The sequence below is a fragment of the Labeo rohita genome, unplaced genomic scaffold (assembly GCF_022985175.1).
Source record: "Labeo rohita strain BAU-BD-2019 unplaced genomic scaffold, IGBB_LRoh.1.0 scaffold_57, whole genome shotgun sequence".
Classification (NCBI taxonomy): domain Eukaryota; kingdom Metazoa; phylum Chordata; class Actinopteri; order Cypriniformes; family Cyprinidae; genus Labeo; species Labeo rohita.
Window position 1 is genome coordinate 776,327 of NW_026129493.1, and position 25,655 is coordinate 801,981.

Here is a 25,655-nt window from a genome sequence, read left to right on the forward strand (position 1 = left end):
TATACTACCATTATTAAAATCCCTAATTGTCAAAGCCACAGTTAAACAAATGGGCATGTCAAAGTATCAAGATGATGAAAAAAAGAATCTGACTCAACATGAAGGTTATCAGGACTTGCTTTACAAAACTGCTTTGCAATTACATCTGGCAGAGGAGATTGCAACTTCTTCCGACGATGAATAAGACAAATCTATTTGTAATCTACATTTTATTATATGTGTTTTACTTCAGTATCAGATGATATGTATCTTATTTTGATTTCTTTTTGTTTAGTATTACTCCTATGTACTTTTATTTTCATTGTTCTATATATAATCTACATAACTGTGATAACCACAGGCAAGGCGAACCAACCGCACGCACATGCTTCAACAAACTATGTTAATGGAAAGATATGTTAAGGTGTCAGGGTCTTTTACTCCCTTCTAGCCAAATGAAAAGAGGGGAGAGGTTTGGCCCTGACATCTTCCGGAATGCCGTGGCATGATTTAGCTAATTGATAATGAAACATAGTGACTTTATTTGTCACTGAGTAGTAATTACTGAGAGGCTGGATCTTGACGCAGCACTCTGGAGAAGGTGAGACGTAAACATCTCAAAGGGGGTATGTCTCAAAGGGGGAATGTGAGGAAGATTTTATTAACTAAAATATAGAGGAATTGTGTCCAAATTAATTTACCATTATAATCCTACCTATGTTTGCTGGGCCAGCACATTCTGTGTTATTATAGAGGCCATAAGTATGACAAGCCCATATGGTTATTTTTTAGGACCCCACCAAAGCTATATCTCATGTTATTTTAGGGGCCACTAAGAGGCCTTAAGGAAAACCATGCGTTTCCCATAAAAGTGTTTACCTTAAGCCCCCCGCCCTAGTGATTTAGGTTGACATGCGTGCGTGACTAGAACAGTATAAAACCTCTCCTTAACCAAGTGAAGATTAGTTCTCTATAGACAACTCAGCTTGATTGTCCTCGGCTTGATTGTCCTCGGCAATAAAGTCTATCTTTTGGCATCGAAACCCAAGACTTAAGAATGATTCTTTGACGGGGAAAGAGGGGAAACCACAACAGAAGTAAGTCTTTACTTCACAGGAAATATTAATGGTAATTAATGACTTTCAATGGATAACCCAATTACATGAAGTTTGAAGTAGAGAAATCCTGTCAGACTATTCCAAAAAAAAAAAAAAAAAAAAAAAAAAAAAAAAATCCCTGACAGGAACACTCATTTTCTGAGGTAAATCTTGAATTCACAATAAATATTTAAAATTGTAACTGGTACTGTATAAATATACATACTTTGTATATTCTTAAGTATTTTGTGCATTTTTCTCTTACCCTCAGGATGGCAACTCCAAGTCCATACACACGGCCAGCACCTATTCGCTGCAAGTGTGTGGCAAACAGGACCACTAAGAAAGCCGTCTCTTACCATTATAAAGGGGACAAAATAAAAATAGAATCATTTCACTTGAAAACGGTTACTGCCCTATCCGATGGCACAAACGTCTACACAACAAGTAGTCAGGGAACATTTAGTGCCATGTATGGCCGCCAAAATATATATTTTGGTCGGACATCGACCAAATTCAGGGCAGCACCACTTGCCTTATCGGATGCAGCTGAAAAGGCTGCAAAAGACATCCTTTGTCCACCATCCCATCCCATCACTGGAGAAGAGGAGGACATCTTTTCCAGGGGGGACTACTTGACCATCCATGGCCAAGTTGAAAAAGTGAGTTATTTTAATGCTGTTATTCTGTATTACTCTGTTGCTTAAATTAAGATGGAAGAAAAAAATAAAACAAAAAAAACACACAACAACAACAACAACAACACTTAATTACTCACCCATATTAACTCTTAACAAACAGCTCAACATTAAGCAGTTTTATTTAGTCTGCTCTGCTGTTTGCCATCCAACACTTCCCAGTCAAACAGTTCCATTACAGTTATTTTCATTTATGCAACTGGTTTAACAACAGTTATCAAGTCTTTGTGTGAAGAGCTGAAGAATCTGAAGCCACCAGAATGAGTAATAGAATTTTAAATTAGTAAAAAGAAACAGTGACTGTAACATTCTGAATGAGTATGATTTACCTGTTGGCCTCTTATTCTGCAGGTACAAGAAGCGAGAATGACAAAGGTCCAGGAGGCCTATGTCCCCATCTTGGACCTGCACCTTAGATGTGGCCAGAATGTCCTGGAAGTTTCACTTTGGCGCGACGAGGCCCTGAGTGACCTCTACATCGGAGACGATGTGGAGCTCACACACCTCAAGGCATTTCTGAAGGAAAATGGAAAGGGGAAACTAAATTCCTCTACATATACAACCATCAAGGTACACAAATAACACAACACACATTAGTCGTTTATGTAGAACTAGGGATGCAAAATATTGGACTTCAGGGCTGTCACTAACGATTATTTTGGTAATCATGATTATTAATTATTTTAACAATTAATCAAGTAATCAGATCTTTTTTTTTTTTTTTTTTTTTTTTAAACAGACCTAAATGAATGACAGCCTTAAAAAATGACTTATAGCAATGAGGCAATAGTTTAGTTTTAAAGGATGACTCCACTTTTAGAATAAAAATTAGCTGATAATCTACTTACCCTCATGTCATCCAAGATATTAATGTCTCTCTTTCTTCAGTCGCAAAGAAATTAAGTTTGAGGAAAACATTTCCAGATTTTTCTCCATATAGTGGACTTCAGTGGTGCTCAACAGATTGAATGTTGAAAATGCAGTTTCAACGCAGCTTCAGATGGCTCTAAATGATCCCAGCCAAGGAATAAGTGTCTTATTTAGCAAAACGTTTTCTACAATTATTTTTTTTTTACAATTTATATACTTTAACCTTAAATGCTCATCTTGTCTAGCTCTGCAATGCAGATGCGTTCTCTGTGCACTCCGGGTCAATACAGTTAGGGCATGTCTAAAAACTCCCATCTCATTTTCTCCTCCAACTTCAAAATCGTCCTACATCGCTGCCGAAGTACCAACACAGCGTTTACAAAGTAAACATGCAAACAAGGTCAAACACCATTTACAAAAAAAGTAAAACAGCGATGCAGGACAATTTTGAAGTTGGAGGAGAAAATTAAATGGGATTTTTTTCCCTGACATACCCTAACTTTATTGAACCAGAGTGCACAAAGTATGCATCTGCGTCCCACAGCTAGACAAATTGTACATTTTAATAACCGATCGTTTACACTAGATAAGACCCTTATTCCTCAATCAGAGCTCTTTGAAGCTGCATTTTTAACCTTCAATCAATTGAGCACCATTGAAGTCCACTATATGTTGAAAAAAGTTTTCCTCTTTAAAAAAAAAAAAAAAAAAAAAAATTCTCTTTGCAACTGAAGACAGACATTAATATCTTGCAAAAACAGTAATCGGTGTTGTACAGTGTGACAAATACAGTTTAAATTGTATTTTTGTTGAAATCTAGATTTCCCAGTGGAAAGTGGATACTGACGTGGTGGAGATTGTGGGTGTCTCTGATGGCACGGACAGCCTCACTCTGCTGAGCGGCAACTTCGAGGAGTTTTCGGTGCCAGCCAGTCTCTACCATGGCAGCGTAGAGGAACTAATTGAAAGTCTGCCTGTAAAATTGGAAATAAAACACATAAATAAACGGGTTCTCGACATTGCCTTTGTTCACTCTTAAATAATTAAGTTTAGTAGATTAGTTTAAATTTAGGGAAAAGGTTTAGTTGTTTAGTTCATTTTAGTTGCAGGCATTAGTTCATTTACTTTATGTAGTAGCTGTTTACATTTGATAGTAGTTAGTAGTTAGTAGTTAATAGTAATTAATTTAGTTCAGTTTGCTTGAATATAGTATGTATATAGAAATATTTATTTTCTGTTCATTTGAAGGTTTGGGTGTATTTAATTAGTAATTAAAATGTTTAGTCATTCATGCTTTTAATTAATAAATACATTTTCTATTCAAAAAGTTGTTTGTCTGATATCTTAACCCACAAATACATTTAAGTTACCTCAACAGTCAGTATGTTTAACGAATATGTCTAACTGTGGAGCACATGCTAGCATTTGCATTAACATTCTTAGCCTTTCACAAAAAAGGAAACCGTTTGTTTACCATTTTGTACATTTTTCATAATTAAGGCATCATCATTGGCATTCTGTGTATTTTCCCTTTGCGTTTTACTCATAGAATGGCAACAGAACATTGTGTAAACATACAAACAAATTTGTATAATTTGTCTAGCTGTGCGACGCAGATGCATACTCTGTGCACTCTGTTTCAGTACAGTTAGCGTGTGTCAGGGGAGAAGAAAAAAAAAAAAAAAAAAAATCCCATGCAATTTTCTCCTCCAACTTCAAAATCATCCTGCGTCGCTGTTTTACTTTTTTCTAAATGGTCTTGACTTTGTTTGCATGTTCACTTTGTAAACACTGTGTTGGTACTTTGGCAACAAAGTAGGATGATTTTGACACTGTATAAACAAACTGTAGCGTACTTACCTGTACTCTTCCAGATCTTCTCTAGGAAGTGAGGATAACAGGCAACCAGGTTTGCACTCTGGACCTGTCTGAGACATGCAAGTAAGTTTCTCTGCAGAACTCTAGAGCAGTGGTTTTCAATCCTGGGCCTGCTGACCCACTGTTCTGCACATTGTGTATGTCTCTCTTGTCTGACACACTCAGTTCATTAAAAGGATCTCTCTCCTAACAAGCTGATGATCTGAATTAGGTGTTTTAAATAAGGAAGACACACGAAATGTGCAAAGCAGTGGGTCCCCAGAACCAGGAATGAAAACCACTGCCTTCAAGCAATGGTTCTCAATTTCAGTACTGGGGGACCCCTGCTTTGCATATTTTGTGTCTCTCCCTAATTTAACACCCCTAATTGAGATCATCAGCTCGTTAGTTCAGCTCATGGATCTTTCTCCTAATGAGCTGATGATCTCAATCAGGGGTGTTAAATTAGGGAGAGACACAAAATGTGCAAAGCAGGGAGCCCCCAGGACCAGGATTGAGAACCACTGCTCTAGAGGTTGTTCTCCAATCATCTGGGCATTGGTAAACCACTTTACCTGACTTTGTTACTCAATGAGGAGGAACTTGGTGATCAGATTTATCATGCAGCCCTAGTGATCAGCTAAAATTCCAGCTTAAAACAGCTTGGGAGACCAGCTAAAACCAGCCTAAGCCAGAACCTTGTGGATGCTTCGCTTTGGAGGGATGGAGCTTTGATTGAGCTGTATCTGCACATCAAGGTCATCCTCTGCAGGAGAAACAAAAAGTTAACATCTTACAGCATCCCTACTGTGTAAGATACACTAATAACGCAAACCATATTAGCTACGATACATCTTATATTGGCTCATACATTCATCATGCATTCAACAGGACAGTGTGCGATTTTCGTATTAATCTAAACGTTTCTGAATGAAAAGCAATGACTGACTTGAGATTATCGAAGAATCTGAGCCATATCTCACCGCTTCCAAAACCTGAATGCTGGCTATACACTTCTGAAAGACGCTTTGTCGGGACGACATGTTGTTATTTGTTGTGTTTTATTAAGAGCTCCCACTGTACGTTTTTGTTGTTGTTGTTAAGATGTAAGCAAAGGGCTGTTAAAATTTACTATGGTTTTGTGACTTCCAGAGTCACGGGCGGCTAGGGCCGTGTGCTACCACGTGTGCTAGCTGTAGCACCTTTAGCATTTAACCAAAGGAGTACTCGAAAGCCTTCGTTTACTTTCCATTGTAACATAATATGCAAATATGAATATATATGAAATAACTTGCTAACTTAATGAAAGGAACTGACATTTTAAACATACCTAACAATTATAAGCCTCCTTCAACATACAGCAAGGAGTCAACGTTCGACCTGTCCTTGTCGTCGTCGTCTTCTTCTTCCTTGTTTTATGGCGGTTAGCAAACCAGCTTATGGCGCATTTCCACCACCCACTGAAATGGAGTGTGGAGCTTTGACAGCAAGGAAAACTAAATAATATATATATAAAAAAAATAAATAAATAAATAAAAACTAGATCCTGTTTATCAGCTCCGAGACTTTTAGATATTAAAACAGTATGGTAATCATTCTTAAAGTTGTATTTGTTTTTAATACATTTTGCAGTGAAAGCTGTTGCATTGGGCAAGTTTTGCAAGGTCATTCGCATTGTTTTATGGGATACGTAGTCCACTCCCTAATAAATTACATTTACCTATTATTTGTAAAATATATTATTAAATGTGTAGTATTGTAAATTGTAAGTTTCTTTTCCGACTGTATGTGATCGTATTATTATCTTCACATTCATGCCGTTAATCCCAAATGTATTGTGTGACAATAGGACATTTAAAATATAGCTAAAACATTAATAAAAATGTACAAATGGCTCAGTTTTAACAGTGTCAATTTCACTATGTGCAAATAGCTTGCATGGCAGAGACTGTTTACAGTAACCCTGCCCACTAATGCCTGGTTGGTCTAGACCAGGGGTCACCAGTCTTGTTCCTGAAAGGCCCGGTGTCCTGCAGAGTTTACCTCCAACTTTCCTCAACACACCTGCATAGAGGGTATGCATTGATGTCACTTTCCCGCTGGGACACGCCCTGTCAGCCGGACTGAGTGGCAAAAGAGGGGGGAAAAAAATAGGGAAGATGCGAAAACGCGAATAAAACTAACAATGGTCAGTTTACACTAAAGGTTGCTGAACTTGATATAATGTTCCAAACAACTTAACAAATATCCAGTGGTCCATGGATATGAATTCAGTCAGGAATCATGTTTTCTAACACATGTGTCTGATTTTGATGTCAGGGAAAATAAATAAAGCAAATTTGCCTGTGAACTCATTTTGTAAATACAAAATGGGTTGGTCTAAACCCCGTTGATCACTTATATCAAAGTAATATATATCGTCATATCATCCAGCTGAAAAACTTATATAGTTTTTGTCAGTGTTTATTTCAAAACATCCAGTTATACAGAATTTAAGATGGTAAATATTTAGTTGATTAGCTGTCAATACAATATACTACAATACAATATATAGGATGATTTTACGGCACAGTTCAACACATTACCATGAAATGATAACTGCAAATCCGTGTTTCGCTGCCTGGAGACCATTTGTTTCTATGAATTGCAGCAATTAATTTCCTTCTCTTTTCAGTAGCTTTCAGCAGTTTGTTAAAATATACCTCAGGTTTCTTGTCAAATCTATTTGTACAGTCAATCGCAAAGCTCGTTTTAGGTGTGTTTTGTGTTCTGTCGCAGCATTCGCGTTGAAACCAATTCTGCCACTCCAGCTGACAGTGACATCACATGCAAACCCTCTATACATAGTAAGACCTCGATTAGCTGGTTCAGGTGTGTTTGATTAGGGTTGGAGCTAAACTCTACAGGGACACCGGCCCTCCAGGACCGGGTCTGGTGACCCTGGTCTACACCAGGGGTGGCAAACATCAGTCCTAGAGAGGTGCAGCCCTGCAGAATTTTGCTTCAACCCTAATCAAACACACCTGAACAAGCTAATCTAGGTCTGAAGTGTTACTAGTGTGGCATAAAGCAAATCCCAAAGGGCAGGGAGTTGCAAATTAATTTGATCCGACTACGCCACCCTGGTGGGGCGCCAGGGAACTGCTCCCAATAAAGACACACAGGTAAGTTTTACCAGTTGAAAGCAAGAATAGAAATCAAAATGAGACGTGGGTGCAAATACAAAATATATATATATTTTATTATTAAAAGGTCAACAATAAAATACTATTTTCCAACGAACACAAAAACAATAAACAACAATTATTTTGTAGATATACTCTTCTGGGGTCAGAGACTAGCAGGAACAAGGCAGGCCGGCTGCAGTTCAGGGAATCTTCAAAAACCCACCCAAATTCATATCATCAAACACTATTCACCCACTGCAAAGAAATTGTGTTGACACACCTGCACTCGGTGAAACACACCCCCAAACAAATGCAGCTGGCCTCCCCGTTCTGCACTGTGCCTGGCTCCTGCAAAAAAATAAAACACAACAACAAACACACACACAAAAATAAACAAGGTTTACACAATCCACACTAAACAATAATCGAAAAAAAAAAATTAAAAGAATTTTACAGGGTCAATAGTTGATGGACTAAGACACTCAAGTCTTCTCACAGCCCTGTATACAACTGATACCGGTGCCTAAACGCACCAAATTATCACAGCCAGAAAAGAAATAACTCAAATACTTGCAACATCACCACATAATGCACAAGCCAAACCAAAAACAGTCTACAAATAATGACAATTCAATACAAACAAAACTTGAAAGCAATCAAAAATAAAAATAATAAACCATTGATCAGCACACGGACGGCCCACCAGGCAGCCGAGTCGCAAGCAAAGGATCCTCAATACCAATAAGCAAAACAGCAACGGCGTCACATGTACTGTTGTCAACTAGGAATAAGGCTTAGGAATTAGAATAATATTCCGCCTCACTCCTAATACAAAAAGAATAAAAAAAACATTAGAACTCAATCTATTGACCAGAATGAAAAAGAGAGGGGAAAAAAATACTTACTCGGATTAAACAAACACCACGCGTAAAGCTGTATGGTTACTCACAGCAGATGCTGCAGCTCAATCTACCGACCGGTATTCTCACCCGTCTCACAGCGCCGTAACTACAAACAATACACTAAATATACTTGCCGCATACAAGATTGAGACATTGATTGAGAAATTTATTGTGAATACCGGCATACCTGAAAGCGCACTCCGCCACGAATATTCCACCCGCCTATGCCGCCAACGCTACTATAATTAAACTATAAATAGTGCATATTAACCTTAAGCTATTCACATCGTTACGCCGTCAACAGAATCCAACCATACCTGAAGCAAACAGGAACCGGGAACAGAAAGGGACACGCCAGGGTGAGGGGGACCCAGAAACCACAAGACACGTCACCACCCATCAAAATAAGGGTCCTTAAATAGACTGCGTTCCCCTCATTAATCTAATAACCACACCCTAACCGAATCAACAACAAAAAAATAACCCTTACCCTGCCACATTCTATCCCCCAACTGTTTTAATCGGCGTCCCGACGATGACCAAATGACACATACCCTTGGACTACTCCTTGTCCATGTCCCATGGCCTAAACCAAACAGAAATCCTATTTGAGACAGGGCTTGGTGTTAAGGCGGCCCTCGTACCTTCAGCCACAGCACGTGGTAAACGGTGCAGATTTGAGTGGTGGCCCGCAGTAATCCGCCCTGTTCTTCGCAAGGAAGTATTCTGACCACCTAACTCACTTTCTGACAAATGCGCCGGCCCCGGTGATACACTTAAGACAGAATTAGGAGCCTCAGGGCCCCCAATAGTTGGTGTTCCCTCATTAGCGTTTACAGACCTACTTTGTGACCTAAAAGTATCCGGAGAAACCTGTACCTGGGGGACTTGCACTGGAGGAATTTCTGGCACCACCATAAGCAGATCAACTTCTTCCACTAAAACTTCTGCTGTCGGCACCTCTTTCTCCAAAGTGGGGGAAAGGGTAACGGCTGGAACCGGACAATCCTTTCGGATCCGGGCCTTCAAGGCAGAACGATGGACACATCTAACCTTCCCCAAATCATCTGCTGGTGCAATGGTATATACTGCCCCACCCTCCTTAGGGGCCTTTACCACCTGATACACCACTGGGCTCCACAGATCCTGAATCTTATGACGACCTCTGGCGCCATACTCACGTAAATAAACTAACTGACCCTCCCCCAATGGTGCATCATGGGCGTGGGCATCATGTTGTGCCTTACGGCGACCAGCAGCAGCTTCCAGACGTCCCCGCGCTCCCTCAAATGCCACCTGAAGTCTAGCCTGATACTCCCTCATCCACTCATGCACACTACCAACGCCAACCTCCTGGACTCTACCCAAAAGGAAGTCCACAGGGAGTCTTGGTTCTTGCCCGAACATTAAAAAAAATGGGGATTCGCCAGTCGTCTGATGGGGGGTAGTGTTATAACAGAACAGCACCTGTGGCAGGCATGAGGCCCAGTCCAGTTTTCTAGACACAGGCAGGGCACGCAAAAGATTGTGCAACGTCCTATTAAAACGCTCGCACTGCCCATTCCCTGCCGGATGGTAAGGGGTAGTGCGAGATTTTTCCACCTTATACAGTGCGCAAAGCTGCTGTACCAAAGAGGACTCAAAATTACGGCCCTGATCCGAATGGATCCGACTAGGGACACCAAACTTGTAAAACCACTCCCCCACCAAAACCTGGGCTACTGTCTCTGCCCGTTGATCTCTTGTAGGTACTGCCAAGGTATACTTTGTAAAAACATCCGTTATAACCAGCACGTTTTCCAGTCCCGACCGAGTTGGTTCTAGCACAGTAAAGTCAAGGGCCAATATCTCATTTGGCCTCGAGGCCAAAAGGTGGCCCATAAAGCTATTAGGGAGATGTTCTGTATCCTTTGAAGCCTGGCACCTTTCACACTCTCGACACCATTGTGCCACATCGGATGTCAAGCCGGGCCAAAAACAACGCTGTCGCACCAACTCAGTGGTGCGTTCCACCCCCTGGTGTCCGTGCTCCTGGTGTAGCTGCGTCAGTACTTCACGATGCAATAGTGATGGTAGCACCACTTGCAACACCTCTTCTCCCCCATCCGAGCGAAACACTCGGCGATACAATACTCCGTCCCGCTCACACAGTCGGCCCCATTGGCGCAAGAGAGTCACCACAGCCTTAGGCAACTGTCGACGTTCCTCTGAATTAGGGGGGACTCCCCGCCTCCAAAACCTTAACACCTCACCTATAACAGGGTCCTCATCCTGCAATGACTGCATATCCACAGCCAGACCAGGCAGCACGGTAACTGCTGCTTGAGAACCCATTCCCCTCTCTCCAGCCTGCCTTACAATGGTTGGAAGCGCTGTACCAGGTAATACCTCCTTCAACTCACCCTGACAGTCATGGCCCACTTGAGCGCCAAAAACTCCAACTTCATGGAGCTATAGTTAGCCATGTTGCGCTCAGTGGGCCTAAGACTGCGGCTGGCATACGCAATAGGTCTTACTCTCCCATTCTGCTCCTGAGAGAGGACTGCTCCCAAACCACCATAACTAGCGTCCACCTCCAGGATAAAAGGTAGGGAGAAATCTGCGTAGGCCAACACCGGTGCCGTTGTAAGCCTCACCTTTAATTCGTCGAAGCTCTGTTGGCACTGTTCCGACCAGGCATCAGCAAAGCTCTTACCTGCCCGTACCCGGGGCCTGCCAGCAGTACACTCAGCCACCACACGGTGCAGGGGGGCTGCCAGTTTCGCGAAGCCCTGGACGAAACGACGGTAATAACTGGCAAACCCCAAGAATGAGCGCAGTTCTGATGCCCCGGTAGGACACCGCCACTGTGACACCGCCTCTATCTTGCTGGGATCTGTGGATACGCCCTGAGCCGAAATCACGTGACCAAGATACTTGACCTCTTTCTGGAAGAACGCGCATTTTGTCAATTTGGCCTTTAAACCCTCACGCTCCAAGCGACCCAGCACAACCTCTAAACGCTCCAGATGTTGCGAAACAGAAGAGGAGAATACTACAATATCGTCTAGGTACAACAGTAACGAGCTACCCTGTTGGTCTCCAAACATCCGTTCCATCAAACGTTGAAAGGTGCTTGGAGCATTACAGAGCCCAAAGGGCATACGGTTAAATTCAAATAGGCCAAATGGTGTACAAAATGCGGTCTTCGGTCTATCTTTTTCATTGACGGGGACCTGGTTATAGCCACTAGCCAAATCCATGGTGGAAAACCATCCAGCCCCCGTCAAGAAATCTAGCGACTCCTCAATGCGCGGGAGGGGAAAAGCATCCTTTCTTGTTTTCGCATTTAGCTGACGGTAGTCAACGCACATGCGTAAACTACCGTCCTTTTTCCTAACCAGCACAATGGGTGACGCATACGGGCTACAGCTTTCTCGGATCACGTTGGTTTCTAATAGCTGGTTAATATGAGATTTCACGACCTCATATTCTGATGGCGGAATCCGCCTATACCTCTGACGAACGGGCACAGTATCCAGCAGTGGTATCTCATGCGAAATCAAATCTGTGCAACCCAGATCACCGTCATGAGCTGAGAACACAGATTGATATCGCTTCAGCAATGCCCTGACCTCACCCTGCTCTCCCTGAGACAGGACTGAAAGATCAACTGCATCAATCTGTTCTTGAACTGGTGCAACTGTCTCCGCAATCTGAGAATGCATTAAGACCCTCATTGGCTCTACCTCAGTTATCCCAGCTGGCAGACTTACCACTTGAACACTATTAAGTGTTCCCAACGTCGCACCTGCGTACAACATTACATCTGCGGTCCCCACATTAACCATGGGCAAATAAACTGTACCCCGGACCACTCTAACCAGCGCAGGTGAGGCTAGCAGGCCAGCTGGCAATCCAGACACTGGAGGCTCAAACAACACTGTTCCATCCGCATATTGTTCAGAACATGTGGCAGGCACTAGCTTCAGCATGCCACCTGGAATGCGACACGACTTGCGACCCCGCAATTTAGCCCTACCAGTACGCACCACAGAAGACTGGTCTCCCACTAGATGGCAATGTTGTAACGCCTGTAAGACAAATTTTGGGGCCTCCACGGAAGAGGGAGAATCAAATAAGCCAGGGCCATACTGTCCAAAGAGCTCCTGGTAGCATCGACTAAGGACATTCATTCCCAGTACTCCAGGAACTTGAGTACAGATGCCCCCAGGAGGATCCTTGACCACCAAGACCCCGCACTTAGAAATCAAACGGTTACACATCTCAATATCCAATTCCATGTAGCCGATATAGGGAATTGACAAGCCATTGGCTGCACGAAGTTGGAGCCAATGGCACGACTTTAAACGGTCTACGCCCCATGATTGGAAATGAGTTTGGAAACAGCTTTCAGTAATGGTAGATACCATTGATCCTGTGTCCACTAAGCAGGGCACTGGAACACTACCCATATGAACAAGAAGATGTGGGCATGACGACATCAAATGGGATAAAACAGTACTTGAGCCATTTTCTTCCCCAACCACGCCTTGGCTCTGCAACGCGGTGGGAACTAGTTTCCCGACGACATAGTTGAGTCAGGCTGTCCACTAACCATTTGTGATGAAGCACTTGAAGGGAAACGGGTAAGTACGCGTTCTCCATCACACTCCCTAGCAAAGTGGCCCGGTTTCTGACATCTACGGCACACAATCTGATTACGACGAGGGGATTGACTACGGGGTTGAGGGGCCTGTAACCGGGCGATACTTTGAGTCAGCTTACTAATTTGTTCTTGCTGCAACCTCAACATTTCTTTAACTTCCCCCAATTCGGACTCCTGAGAAGACCTCACGGTGTTCTCACGAGGCTCACCCCGCACCCCATACTGGATGCCATATGCAGAAGGGAGCGAATGACTACGACCCCTTGAAACCCCTGGCATACCCTCCCGTTCCCACCGAAGTGCCTCACAACGAACGTCTAAAAGAGTCAGAGTAGGTTGACCTCGTACCAACTGTTTAAGCTCTCGCCGAAGAGAATTGTCATTCACGTGCTCGATAAACTGATCACGCAACAAAACTTGAAAATTTGGCATGGCATAAGGCGACTTTTGCTTCACTCGCTCCAGGAGGCCATCAGAGCGAGGGAAAACTCCAACAAAGACTCCCCCTCCTGCTGCCTCCTAGAGAAGAAAGCCTCCTGCAAAGAAACATATGACTGTGAGCAACCATACAACTCTCTAAACACCGAAATAATTTTTACTGGATCATTACGTTCATCAACGGAGCGGTAGCGAATCTCTTCTCTTGCTTCTCCTTCCAAATGGTCAAAGAGAAAGAATGCCTTATCAGCTTTGGACAAATAACGAGCTCGCATACATGCTTCGGCCTCTTCTACCCACTCCTCAATGCCTATGCCTGATTTGCCACTAAATTTTGTACACCGCCTGTCTCGAGGCACAAAAACAAATCGTTCCGGTACGACTAAATCAGGCTCCACTGGCTGGGGTGGGCCATGTGCGGTGACAGTGGCAACAGGAACAGTATTGGACCCAGAAGACTCACGCTCACGACGCAAACGGTCATTGTCCGTCCTCAACTGTGCCACCAATTCTCGCAACTCCTGCATCTCATCCTCCATATTTGCCCACAAAATCCAAACGCACGCTGCTGTTTTGCTTATGAAAGAAAGTTTCACCAAAAACTCAGTCCTACAAAAAAAAAAGGAGAGAAAAACAAGCAAACAAACAAAATCACCACAAATATAAATATACCCACGTCTCAAAAAGAAATTCCTTGCCTTACCAGGTAAATCCTGCCGACTACGCCAAAATGTGGCATAAAGCAAATCCCAAAGGGCAGGGAGTTGCAAATTAATTTGATCCGACTACGCCACCCTGGTGGGGCGCCAGGGAACTGCTCCCAATAAAGACACACAGGTAAGTTTTACCAATTGAAAGCAAGAATAGAAATCAAAATGAGACGTGGGTGCAAATACAAAATATATATATATTTTATTATTAAAAGGTCAACAATAAAATACTATTTTCCAACGAACACAAAAACAATAAACAACAATTATTTTGTAGATATACTCTTCTGGGGTCAGAGACTAGCAGGAACAAGGCAGGCCGGCTGCAGTTCAGGGAATCTTCAAAAACCCACCCAAATTCATATCAAATCAAACACTATTCACCCACTGCAAAGAAATTGTGTTGACACACCTGCACTCGGTGAAACACACCCCCAAACAAATGCAGCTGGCCTCCCCCGTTCTGCACTGTGCCTGGCTCCTGCAAAAAAATAAAACACAACAACAAACACACACACAAAAATAAACAAGGTTTACACAATCCACACTAAACAATAATCGAAAAAAAATAAATTAAAAGAATTTTACAGGGTCAATAGTTGATGGACTAAGACACTCAAGTCTTCTCACAGCCCTGTATACAACTGATACCGGTGCCTAAACGCACCAAATTATCACAGCCAGAAAAGAAATAACTCAAATACTTGCAACATCACCACATAATGCACAAGCCAAACCAAAAACAGTCTACAAATAATGACAATTCAATACAAACAAAACTTGAAAGCAATCAAAAATAAAAATAATAAACCATTGATCAGCACACGGACGGCCCACCAGGCAGCCGAGTCGCAAGCAAAGGATCCTCAATACCAATAAGCAAAACAGCAACGGCGTCACATGTACTGTTGTCAACTAGGAATAAGGCTTAGGAATTAGAATAATATTCCGCCTCACTCCTAATACAAAAAGAATAAAAAAAACATTAGAACTCAATCTATTGACCAGAATGAAAAAGAGAGGGGAAAAAATACTTACTCGGATTAAACAAACACCACGCGTAAAGCTGTATGGTTACTCACAGCAGATGCTGCAGCTCAATCTACCGACCGGTATTCTCACCCGTCTCACAGCGCCGTAACTACAAACAATACACTAAATATACTTGCCGCATACAAGATTGAGACATTGATTGAGAAATTTATTGTGAATACCGGCATACCTGAAAGCGCACTCCGCCACGAATATTCCACCCGCCTATGCCGCCAACGCTACTATAATTAAACTATAAATAGTGCATATTAACCTTAAGCTATTCACATCGTTACGCCGTCAACAGAATCCAACCATACCTGAAGCAAACAGGAACCGGGAACAGAAAGGGACACGCCAGGGTGAGGGGGACCCAGAAACCACAAGACACGTCACCACCCATCAAAATAAGGGTCCTTAAATAGACTGCGTTCCCCTCATTAATCTAATAACCTCACCCTAACCGAATCAACAACAAAAAAATAACCCTTACCCTGCCACACTAGGAAGCTATAGGCAGGTGCATTTTATGGAAAAGCAGTTATTTTAATAAACATTAGGAAAAGTGGAAATAAACAGCCTAATAGGTATTTAATAATAAAGAATTTATTAGGTAGAGTTAGTAGTAGGTAGAGAGAGTATATTGTCCCAATAACGTGGCAGGCATTTAATAATGTAAATAAGCTTTCCGTTGATGTATGGTTTGTTAAGAAAAGGACAATATTTGGCTGAGTGTAACGTGAACACTGAGGTGGTGTAGAATCCAATTGCAGAAGTTTATTATAAACAACAGCAAACATACACGATGAAACAGGCAAAGGGTCAATAACCGGAGAAGCAGTCCAAAACGTAAACGTAATCCAAACAGCAGAGAGTTTAAACAGGCAGTGGGTCAAATACCAAGCAGACAGTCCATGAAAGCAACCGTAACAATAGGGAAATCCAGGGAGCGATAGTCAAAGGGCAGAAAAGGGTCAAACCTTGAAAACAGTCCAAACGTGCAAACAATCCAACAGGGGTAATCCGTGAAATCAAGAGTCCATAAACAAAGCAAGGTCGCAACAGGTAATCCAACAGAGTAATAATAAACGCTTGGTAAGGCAGGTGAAACTGGCAATACTTCGCAAGTCAGTGAGCACATGGTGAGTCTTTAAATAGTGACAAACAGGAAGTAACAATAGAAGCAGCAGAGGGAGTGTGCAGGCAGTTCTAGGGTGAGGGCTCCCTCTGCTGGCTTGGCGTTACAGAATCCCCCCCCCCTAGGAGCGACTCCTGGCGCTCAAAACAACAACAGTCCAGGTGGGTGGGGGAACAGAGGCTAAACTGGGGGTGGGGTGGAGGGCCAGGTCCATGTAGAGCAGGTGGGCCTGGATCGTGGAGCAGGGACAGACAGTGAAACACTGGAGGACCTGGGTCATGGAGCAGTGGCAGACAGTGAAGCACTGGAGGACCTGGACTGGGGAGCTGTGGCAGACAATGTAACCTTGGAGGACCAGGGCCGTGGAGCTGTGGCAGACAGTGGAACCCTGGAGGACCTGGGCCGTGGTGCAGTAGCAGACCGTGAAACACTGGAGGGCCTGGGCCGTGGAGCAATGGCAGAGTAGGAAGCCATGGTGAGGCAGGCAGAGCAAGGAGCCATGGCGAGGCAGGCAGAGCAGGCATAACAGGCATAACAGGCATAACAGGGAGCCATTGCAGGGTAGGCAGAGCAGGCAGAGCAGACAGGAGCAGAGATATCCACAGTGGGACTAATGACATGCAAAGCAGAGCGGTGTGTACATGAATGCTTTCCTTGGTCTTCTTGATTGCGACATGGCAGACAGAGAGTTCATCCTGGGACGCCGCCCCCATAGGAGGATCTACAGCTTGCGCTGACACCTCTGGGGGCATGGGCGCAGATGCTTGGGCAGGTGTGGCAGGGCAATTATAAATGGCCTTCATGGCCGTGACTGGACAGGCAGAGAGTCCGTGGGGAAACGCCGCCCCTTGAGGAGATTCTGCAGCCGGAGCTGCCACTTCTGGGGGCATTGGCGCAGAGTCCTTAACAGAGGAGGCCTCTGACGTAGACTCGTGGACAGACGAGGCCTCTGGCGCAGACTTGTGGACAGGTGAGGCCTCTAGAGCAGACTCGTGGATAGACGAAGCTTCTGAAGCGGTCTCGTAGACAGACGAAGCTTCTGGAGCGGTTTCGTAGACAGGCGAGGCCTCCGGGGCAGACTCGTGGACCGGTGAGGCCTCGGGAGCAGACTTTTGGACAGAAGAGGCCTCTGGAGCACAGTATGCTGCCCACATACTGAGGATGGCTACGGCCATTACAGGCAGCACAGCAGCTAGTGGGGTGTCTGTTGACCTTGTGGGTGCTGATGTTATGGGCTTGTGGCTTGTGAATGTGGGCTCTGCGTGGCTTGGGAGCGTGGGCTCTGCGTGGCTTGGGAGCGTGGGCTCTGCGTGGCTTGGGAGCGTGGGCTCTGCGTGGCTTGGGAGCGTGGGCTCTGCGTGGCTTGGGAGCGTGGGCTCTGCGTGGCTTGGGTTAGAAATGTTATAGGGGACCAGATGAGGATTTGGTAGGATAATAGCTTTTTGCCTTGAGTTAGGGAGGCCTGCCGTGGCCGGACTTGACTCAGGGAGGCCTGCCGTGGCCGGACTTGACTTGGGAAGAACAGCGGTGACTTGACCTGGCTCGTGCAGTCCAGCTGTGACTTGACTTGGCTTGTGAAGGTCAACTGTGACTTGACTTAGCTCAGGGACAATAGCAGCAACTTGACTTGGCTCATGAAGAACAACCGTGGCGTGGCTTAGCTCAGGGAAGACAGCAGCAATTTGACTTGGCTTGTGAAGATCTGCTGTAACCTGGCTTGACTCAGGAACAACATGGCTTGACTCAGGAACAACATGGCTTGACTCAGGAACAACATGGCTTGACTCAGGAACAACATGGCTTGACTCAGGAACAACATGGCTTGACTCAGGAACAACATGGCTTGACTCGTGGGGAACAGCTGTGACTTGGCTTGACTCGTGGGGAACAGCTGTGACTTGGCTTGACTCGTGGGGAACAGCTGTGACTTGGCTTGACTCGTGGGGAACAGCTGTGACTTGGCTTGACTCGTGGGGAACAACAGCTGTGACTTGGCTTGATTCATGGAGAACAGTAGCTTTGGCTTGACTTGACTCTGTTGCTTGACTTGACTCTGTTGCTTGACTTGACTCTGTTGCTTGACCGGACTCTGAAGCTTGACCGGACTCTGAAGCTTGACCGGACTCTGAAGCTTGACCGGACTCTGAAGCTTGACCGGACTCTGAAGCTTGGCCGGACGCTGTAGCTTGGCCGGACGCTGTAGCTTGGCCGGACGCTGTAGCTTGGCCGGACGCTGTAGCTTGGCCGGACGCTGTAGCTTGACTTGACCCTGTAGCTTGACTTGACTTGGGAGCCTGACTGGACTTGGAAACTTGACTTGACCCTGGAACTCGACTTGACTTGGAAGCCTGACTGGACTTGGAAACTTGACTTGACCCTGGAACTCGACTGGACTTGGAAGCTTTTGACCCTTGATCAGCAGCTGTAGCTTGACTTAACACAGGAGCTTGACTTGACCTTGGAGCTTGACTTGACCTTGGAGCTTGACTTGACCTTGGAGCTTGACTTGACCCTGGAGCTGCAACTGTAGCTTGATTTGGTTCTGTAGCTTGGCTTGGTTCTGTAGCTTGACTTGGCACAGGAACAGTAGCTGCCATTTTAGCTGCCCATACAGCCAATAGGGGTGAGTCCAGTACATGGGCCATCATGAGGCATGGCTTGGAAACAGCGATTATTTTGTGGAGTGGCTCTGGAATGGTGGCCATCTTGTGAACAGGTTTGGGGATGGCGGCCTTTTTGTGGACTGGCTCTGGGATGGCGGCCATTTTGTGGACTGGCTCTGGAATGGCAGCCATCTTGTGAACAGGTTTGGGGATGGCGGCCATCTTGCGTGCAGACTCTGGTGTGGCGGCGGCCATCTTGCGTGCAGACTCTGGCGTGGCAGCGGCAATCTTGCGTGCAGACTCTGGCGTGGCGGCGGCCATCTTGCGTGCAGACTCTGGCGTGGCGGCGGCCATCTTGCGTGCAGACTCTGGCGTGGCGGCGGCCATCTTGCGTGCAGACTCTGGCGTGGCGTGAGCAGGTCCTGGAGCGGCAGGCATGGCGTGAGCAGGCCCTGGAGCGGCAGGCATGGCGTGAGCAGGCCCTGGAGCGGCAGGCATGGCGTGAGCAGGCTTTGGCTTGGTGGATGTGGTGGTTACTGCGGGATTGCGGGGTCCCTCGTCCACAATCCCAACAGTGTATGGTGATCCGCTTAGGAGCAGAGCATGATCGATATATTCCTCCAGTGACCAACAAATTTTTCCCCCTGGCAGACGTGAACTAATGGGCTCGTTCAAACCAAAACGAAAAAAGTCCTTAAGTGCCACATCATTAAAATCTACTTGATAACACAGTCCACAAAAATCCTCGACATACTCCTCTATGGACCGGTCGCCTTGACGAAGGCAGATGAGACGGGATACTGCTGGGTTCATGATTCTGGTTGTGTGTGCGCTGTAACTTCTGCTGGCTTCAGGGGAGGCGAAGTATTCTGTAACGTGAACACTGAGGTGGTGTAGAATCCAATTGCAGAAGTTTATTATAAACAACAGCAAACATACACGATGAAACAGGCAAAGGGTCAATAACCGGAGAAGCAGTCCAAAACGTAAACGTAATCCAAACAGCAGAGAGTTTAAACAGGCAGTGGGTCAAATACCAAGCAGACAGTCCATGAAAGCAACCGTAACAATAGGGAAATCCAGGGAGCGATAGTCAAAGGGCAGAAAAGGGTCAAACCTTGAAAACAGTCCAAACGTGCAAACAATCCAACAGGGGTAATCCCACATTACTAATCCAAAAATAAGTTTTGATATATTTAAGGTGAGCAATTTACAAATTGTCTTCATAGAACATGATCTTTACTAAATATCCTAATGATTTTTGGCATAAATTATTTACATTATAATATACATTATTTATATTATAATACATTGTATTTTAATACATTGTATTTTTAGCTATTGCTAGAAATATACCTGTGCAACATAAGACTGGTTTTGTGGTCCAGAGTCACATATAATACTACAACTACACATCATCTAACTACACTTATTACAAACAAAATACAGCTATTTTTACATAGTGTAAATAGAACCAATTTCTATTTGAACTCTTGCTAATTCACTAAAAAATATCTATCTGTCTGTCTGTCTGTCTGTCTGTCTGTCTATCTATCTATCTATCTATCTATCTGACAGACTGCCTTCAAATTTTAAAACTTCAAAATACTTCAGACTGAAAACCATCCAAACTTAAAACTTTTTAAATTCTTTAAACTTTTTAAAATTTTCAAACATTTTCAAGCTTTCTGGTCCGGCTTTCTCAAGCCAACTTAAAGTTTGTCTTGACGAACTTTTTTTATCTAGTTATTACTATTATACTATTTATTTATTTTCTTATATTAAGGAAAAATACAATTAAATGCTATAAGCTATAATAAAGAAAATACTGAATATGATGGATGTTTTTTATTTATTATTATTTATTATTGTTGTTGTTAATTTTATTTTATTATCAAAAGATAACAAATTATGTTGGAATTGCAATATGAGTGTGACCACCCCACATATAGTTTGGGTCACAAATTAAATTATTTGTATAGATTCCATTTTTTTCCTGTTTATTTCTATTTATATGTGTATATATGGTTTATTTAAATTACTTAAATGTATTGTAATGAGCTTACACTAAAGAGTTTAGCTGCATTTTCTGAATTCGGAATGGCAGTTGAGAGAGAGTTGAGTTACCGTGACGACTGCAGTGCATCCTCAGACAACAAAGAGGACCGTGAAAGCAACAACTAACTCTTGTCTCTCTCATTTACTACTAAGGTTAGTTAAACTAATTAAATGTCATATCAAACTGTATGAACAAATAATTTGTTTGAAATGATTATTTATAAATTTTAAGATACTTATGTCATCTAAAAGATTCATTTTTCATATATCATATTCATATATCCACCTGAGTATTTGATTGAGTATTATTTGCTTGAACTACTTATCTGTGTTGTTTAACTTATCTGAGACACTAGCTCAGTCAGTTTTGTATAAGCATTTCTATACATATGGTTAAGGTTTCATATCGTTATTTCTTTGATTTGATGTGATTTGATTTAAGTCTCTATACAGTGTGTATTATTTGTTTTCCAACATGTTCATGAACCATTTTGTGATTCTAAGTGTTTTACTGACTCTGAAATACAAATGTATATGTGTAATAAAAGACAACAAAGAGGACCGTGAAAGCAACAACTAACTCTTGTCTCTTTCATTTACTACTAAATTGATTACTGCTTACAGTCTTCCCAACTGCCTGGGACCTGTAACATGTACATTAATATCAACTATTATTATTATAATTATTATTCATTGTAATTGTTATAATATTAAGCAAAAATACAAATAAATATATTTAGCATTATTATTATTATTGTTATTATTATTTTATTATTAAATAAAATATAATTTTATTAAATGTATAATTTTATTATTGTTATAGATAACATTATTTTGTAATTGCAATTTGTACATCACCATCAAATATTATTATCATTATTATTATTATTATTGTTGTAATTATTATTGCAATTTATAGTAATACTATATAAAATATTATTTTTACTTCATTGTAAATATACCAATTATGCAAATAAATAATAAATAATAATAATAATAATAACAAAAATAATAATAACTAAACATTTTTTTTATTTTAATCAATTTAACAAATGAGAAAGAAAATACAATTGCACTAATCCAGCTGTTCTGTAAAATAAAAAGGGAGTATTTAATAATGTAATAATAATATCTAAAATAGTATTTTAAAACAGTTTTTTCTTTAATATAACAATTAGAACAAATCAACAGAAAATATTTTAAAATATATTCTGACAGCTTCTTTCACTTATTAAAAAAAATCTTAATCATTTAATACTGTAACGTTGAGTGAAAGGTGAGAGGCGAGCGGATCCAATAGCGAGCTTTTATTAAAGGGACGAGGCAAAGACGTGGTCGTACAGGCAGGGTCAAAGCAACAGCAAACAGGTATGTAACAGGCAAGACGTAGAGAATAATCCAATAAAACAAGAACGAGTCAAGTAGGCAGGCGGCGAACAGTCAAAACGGGGAAGCCAGGCGAGGAAACTAAGCACGGGAAACTGGAAACTAGGAAACGCTAACAACAATAATAACACCAACAATACTCCGTGGCTTGCATGGGGAAAGTCCGGGGCTTTTATAGAGCTGCTGATTGGTCACAGGAGCTGACGTAATCAGCGCGATGGATACTGGGAGATGTAGTCCGGGGTGTGGTGTAACAGTCAGAGTGTGAGGAAAAGGTGAGCGCGACATCTGGTGGTGAGCGGTCCGCAGAACACCGACCAGATTAGTAACAAATACAGTTTTACTGTAGTTACAATAATATATTTTATTAAATGTTGTGATTAATGTCATATTTTATAATGTCAGAAACTCATTTCAGAATCGATTATATTCATGATACAAACATCAATTAAAATCTCAAGTTGATTTTCATTGTTTTATTATTTCTGTACCAAAAATAGAGAAATTAATTACATGTTGTTCATCAATCATGATTGTCACATTTTTACATTTTGATAGTAAAAAACATGATTGATGCGACAATAATAAAAACACAAATACACACACTGATGTTTCTGTCTATATGGTGATTTCTGACACACATTTATTCTGTTATTTAACAGAAGTTGAGCTGCAGTATTAATGACATGAAGAGACTCAATAACATCTCACTCTTACTGATTCATCATCATCTCAAAGCATTATGGGTAGAATCTCTCATCAGTCTATTCTGATTCATCAACACAGTTTCACTGATGATTTATAACCAACATGAAACCCAGGATAGAGCGGCTGAGTGAATGTGGTCTGTTCTGTGTGGATGAGACTCATTGTGTTTCTGGAGACGCTGTAGAAGAACAGAGTTCCTGTACTCACATCCACATACACTCCTATTCTACGACTGATGGACTTCACAGGGAGATCAGTCTGTATCTTATTGTGTCTGAATGAGTATCTGTCATGAGAGTAGATCAAACTCCAGGACTGATCATTACGTCCAAACACACACTCAACACCCCGTCCCTTCCTGCTGATGCTCTTATATGACACTGATATAAACACATTACCATAATTTCCACTCCACTCAATCTCCCAGTAACAGCGTCCACACACACTCTCTCTACACAACACCTGAAACACATCATCAAATCTGTCTGGATGATCAGGATACGACTGATAACCAAATGTCACCTTTCTGTTCTCCTCAGACAGACCGAGTCGAGTGTTTGCTGTGTTTGGATCCAGTGTGAGAAAACAGGCATCTGAACACAAGAACAGACACATTTATAACACAACAACAATCACTACAGCTGTGTGTGTGTGTGTGTGTGTGTGTGTGTGTGTGTGTGTGTTTGTAGACGTACATTTCTTCAGTCCTGCTGTAATCCTGGATTCTCCTCCATGATCCACACTAGAAAACACACACACATTCAGACAGTCAACAAACTGTTGCTATGCAGTTGCCAATGTACTCAGGGTGGTTGCTAGGGAGTTGCCATGTAGTTGTCAAGGTACTTGGTTGGTTGCTATGCAGTTGCTGAGACACTCAATGTGGTTTCTGGGGTGTTACTATGTAGTGTCTGGGATGTTCTGGGTGGTTTCTAGAGTGTTTCTATGTAGTTGCTAAGGTGCTTGCTAAGCTGTTGCTATATGGTTGCTAAGTTACTTGCTGTGTGGTTGATAATACATTCTGGGTAGTTGCTAGGGTGTTGCTATATGGTTGCTAGGGTAATTGGAGTGGTGGCTAGACTGTTACTATGTGGTTGCCAAGGTACACAAGGTGGTTGCTAGGGTACATGGTGTGGTTGCTAGTAGGGCTGTGTATCTGGATACGGGACTGCAGTGAATTTCAGCAGAATTGAGTGAAACAGCTGTTTATTACACACTGAATACTGTAGATCATTAATAACTACAGACAGTTGAGCTCATATATTAATCTTCACAAAATCATCTTCACATTGCTGGTAGGTGATCACTGCACAAATAATAACACAGTCTCTACATTAATAAAATAAAAATGAGAAGTGTCGTAAACTAATGCACTTCACTGTAGTTCACACACAGAAACTTCAGCGCTGACCTGCAAATTTTACCAGTAAAATATTTTAACTGCTGAAGAGCTGCATGATCTTCCTCTGCAAGGAGTTTATAACATCACTGTTATTTGAATCAATTAAAGTCACAGCTGCACTGTGATAAATAAATGATACATAAATGATAAACACAGCAAAATAGAAATAATTCATACATACACAGTCTCTCTCTCATAAATGAACACTAGATCAATGACACTTTTCTGAGAATAAAATAAGTGTTGATCACTAAACTGAGTTTATGGTGTTTTTTAGAAAGCAGAGCTTTTATCTAAAGTGGAGAGAGAACACGTTCACATGGTTTCCAGGTTGACAAAAATCGGTAACACATTTAGCAGATATTTCAATATTACAGATGTGAATCTGTTTCAGTGATTACGTCTCTTTATATCAGACAACATCAGTTGTGTTCCTCTGTGGCCAGATTCAAATTTATAGTAGAATATAATATACTCTATTCACTGTTTTTCTGTTTTATTTAAATTAAGTGCAGTTCACTGCTGATACAGGAACAGCTGCATCAATACCCTTATCAAGTAGTACTTTGTTATATGTATTGAACACAGTCCTAGTTTCTAGGGTCCTGCTATGCTGTTGTAAAAAAGAAATAGATATAATTAAATAAATTGTTGTGAAATATTATTACAATTTAAAATAACTCAGAATGATTTAAAAAAAAAAACAAATCAGAATTATTTCTAAAGGATCATGTGACTGTGAAGACAATGAAGACTGAAGTAATTGCTGATAAAAAAAAACAACTTTCAGAGGATTAATTTTATTTTTAAACTATTTTAAAATAGAAACTTATTTTTTATTGCAATTATACTTCATTATATTACTGTTTTATCTTTATTTCTGATCAAGTGACACCACTGAGATATATATATATATATATATATTAGGGGTGCAACGGTTCTCGGTAAAAAGCCGAACCGTT

General features: G+C 42.1%; 1 protein-coding gene and 3 long non-coding RNA genes across 4 annotated transcripts; all 4 read right to left on the reverse strand.

Moving 5' to 3' along the window:
- Positions 1–1,227: 1,227 nt before the first annotated feature.
- Positions 1,228–4,819, reverse strand: LOC127161179 (uncharacterized). Its single transcript, XR_007826979.1, has 3 exons — positions 4,505–4,819; positions 3,492–3,618; positions 1,228–2,290 (listed from the first exon to the last, which is right to left on the reverse strand). It is a non-coding gene; the product is annotated as an uncharacterized LOC127161179 (long non-coding RNA).
- A 2,896-nt stretch (positions 4,820–7,715) lies between these two features.
- LOC127161175 (uncharacterized) lies at positions 7,716–8,990 on the reverse strand. Its single transcript, XR_007826976.1, has 4 exons — positions 8,888–8,990; positions 8,758–8,820; positions 8,574–8,676; positions 7,716–8,493 (listed from the first exon to the last, which is right to left on the reverse strand). It is a non-coding gene; the product is annotated as an uncharacterized LOC127161175 (long non-coding RNA).
- A 1,973-nt stretch (positions 8,991–10,963) lies between these two features.
- Positions 10,964–13,009, reverse strand: LOC127161167 (retrovirus-related Pol polyprotein from transposon opus). Its single transcript, XM_051103813.1, has one exon. The coding sequence runs from the start codon at positions 12,980–12,982 to the stop codon at positions 10,964–10,966; it is 2,019 nt and encodes a 672-aa protein (XP_050959770.1). The 5' UTR covers positions 12,983–13,009.
- Positions 13,010–14,543: 1,534 nt separating this feature from the next.
- Positions 14,544–15,821, reverse strand: LOC127161174 (uncharacterized). Its single transcript, XR_007826975.1, has 4 exons — positions 15,719–15,821; positions 15,589–15,651; positions 15,405–15,507; positions 14,544–15,325 (listed from the first exon to the last, which is right to left on the reverse strand). It is a non-coding gene; the product is annotated as an uncharacterized LOC127161174 (long non-coding RNA).
- Positions 15,822–25,655: the final 9,834 nt, after the last annotated feature.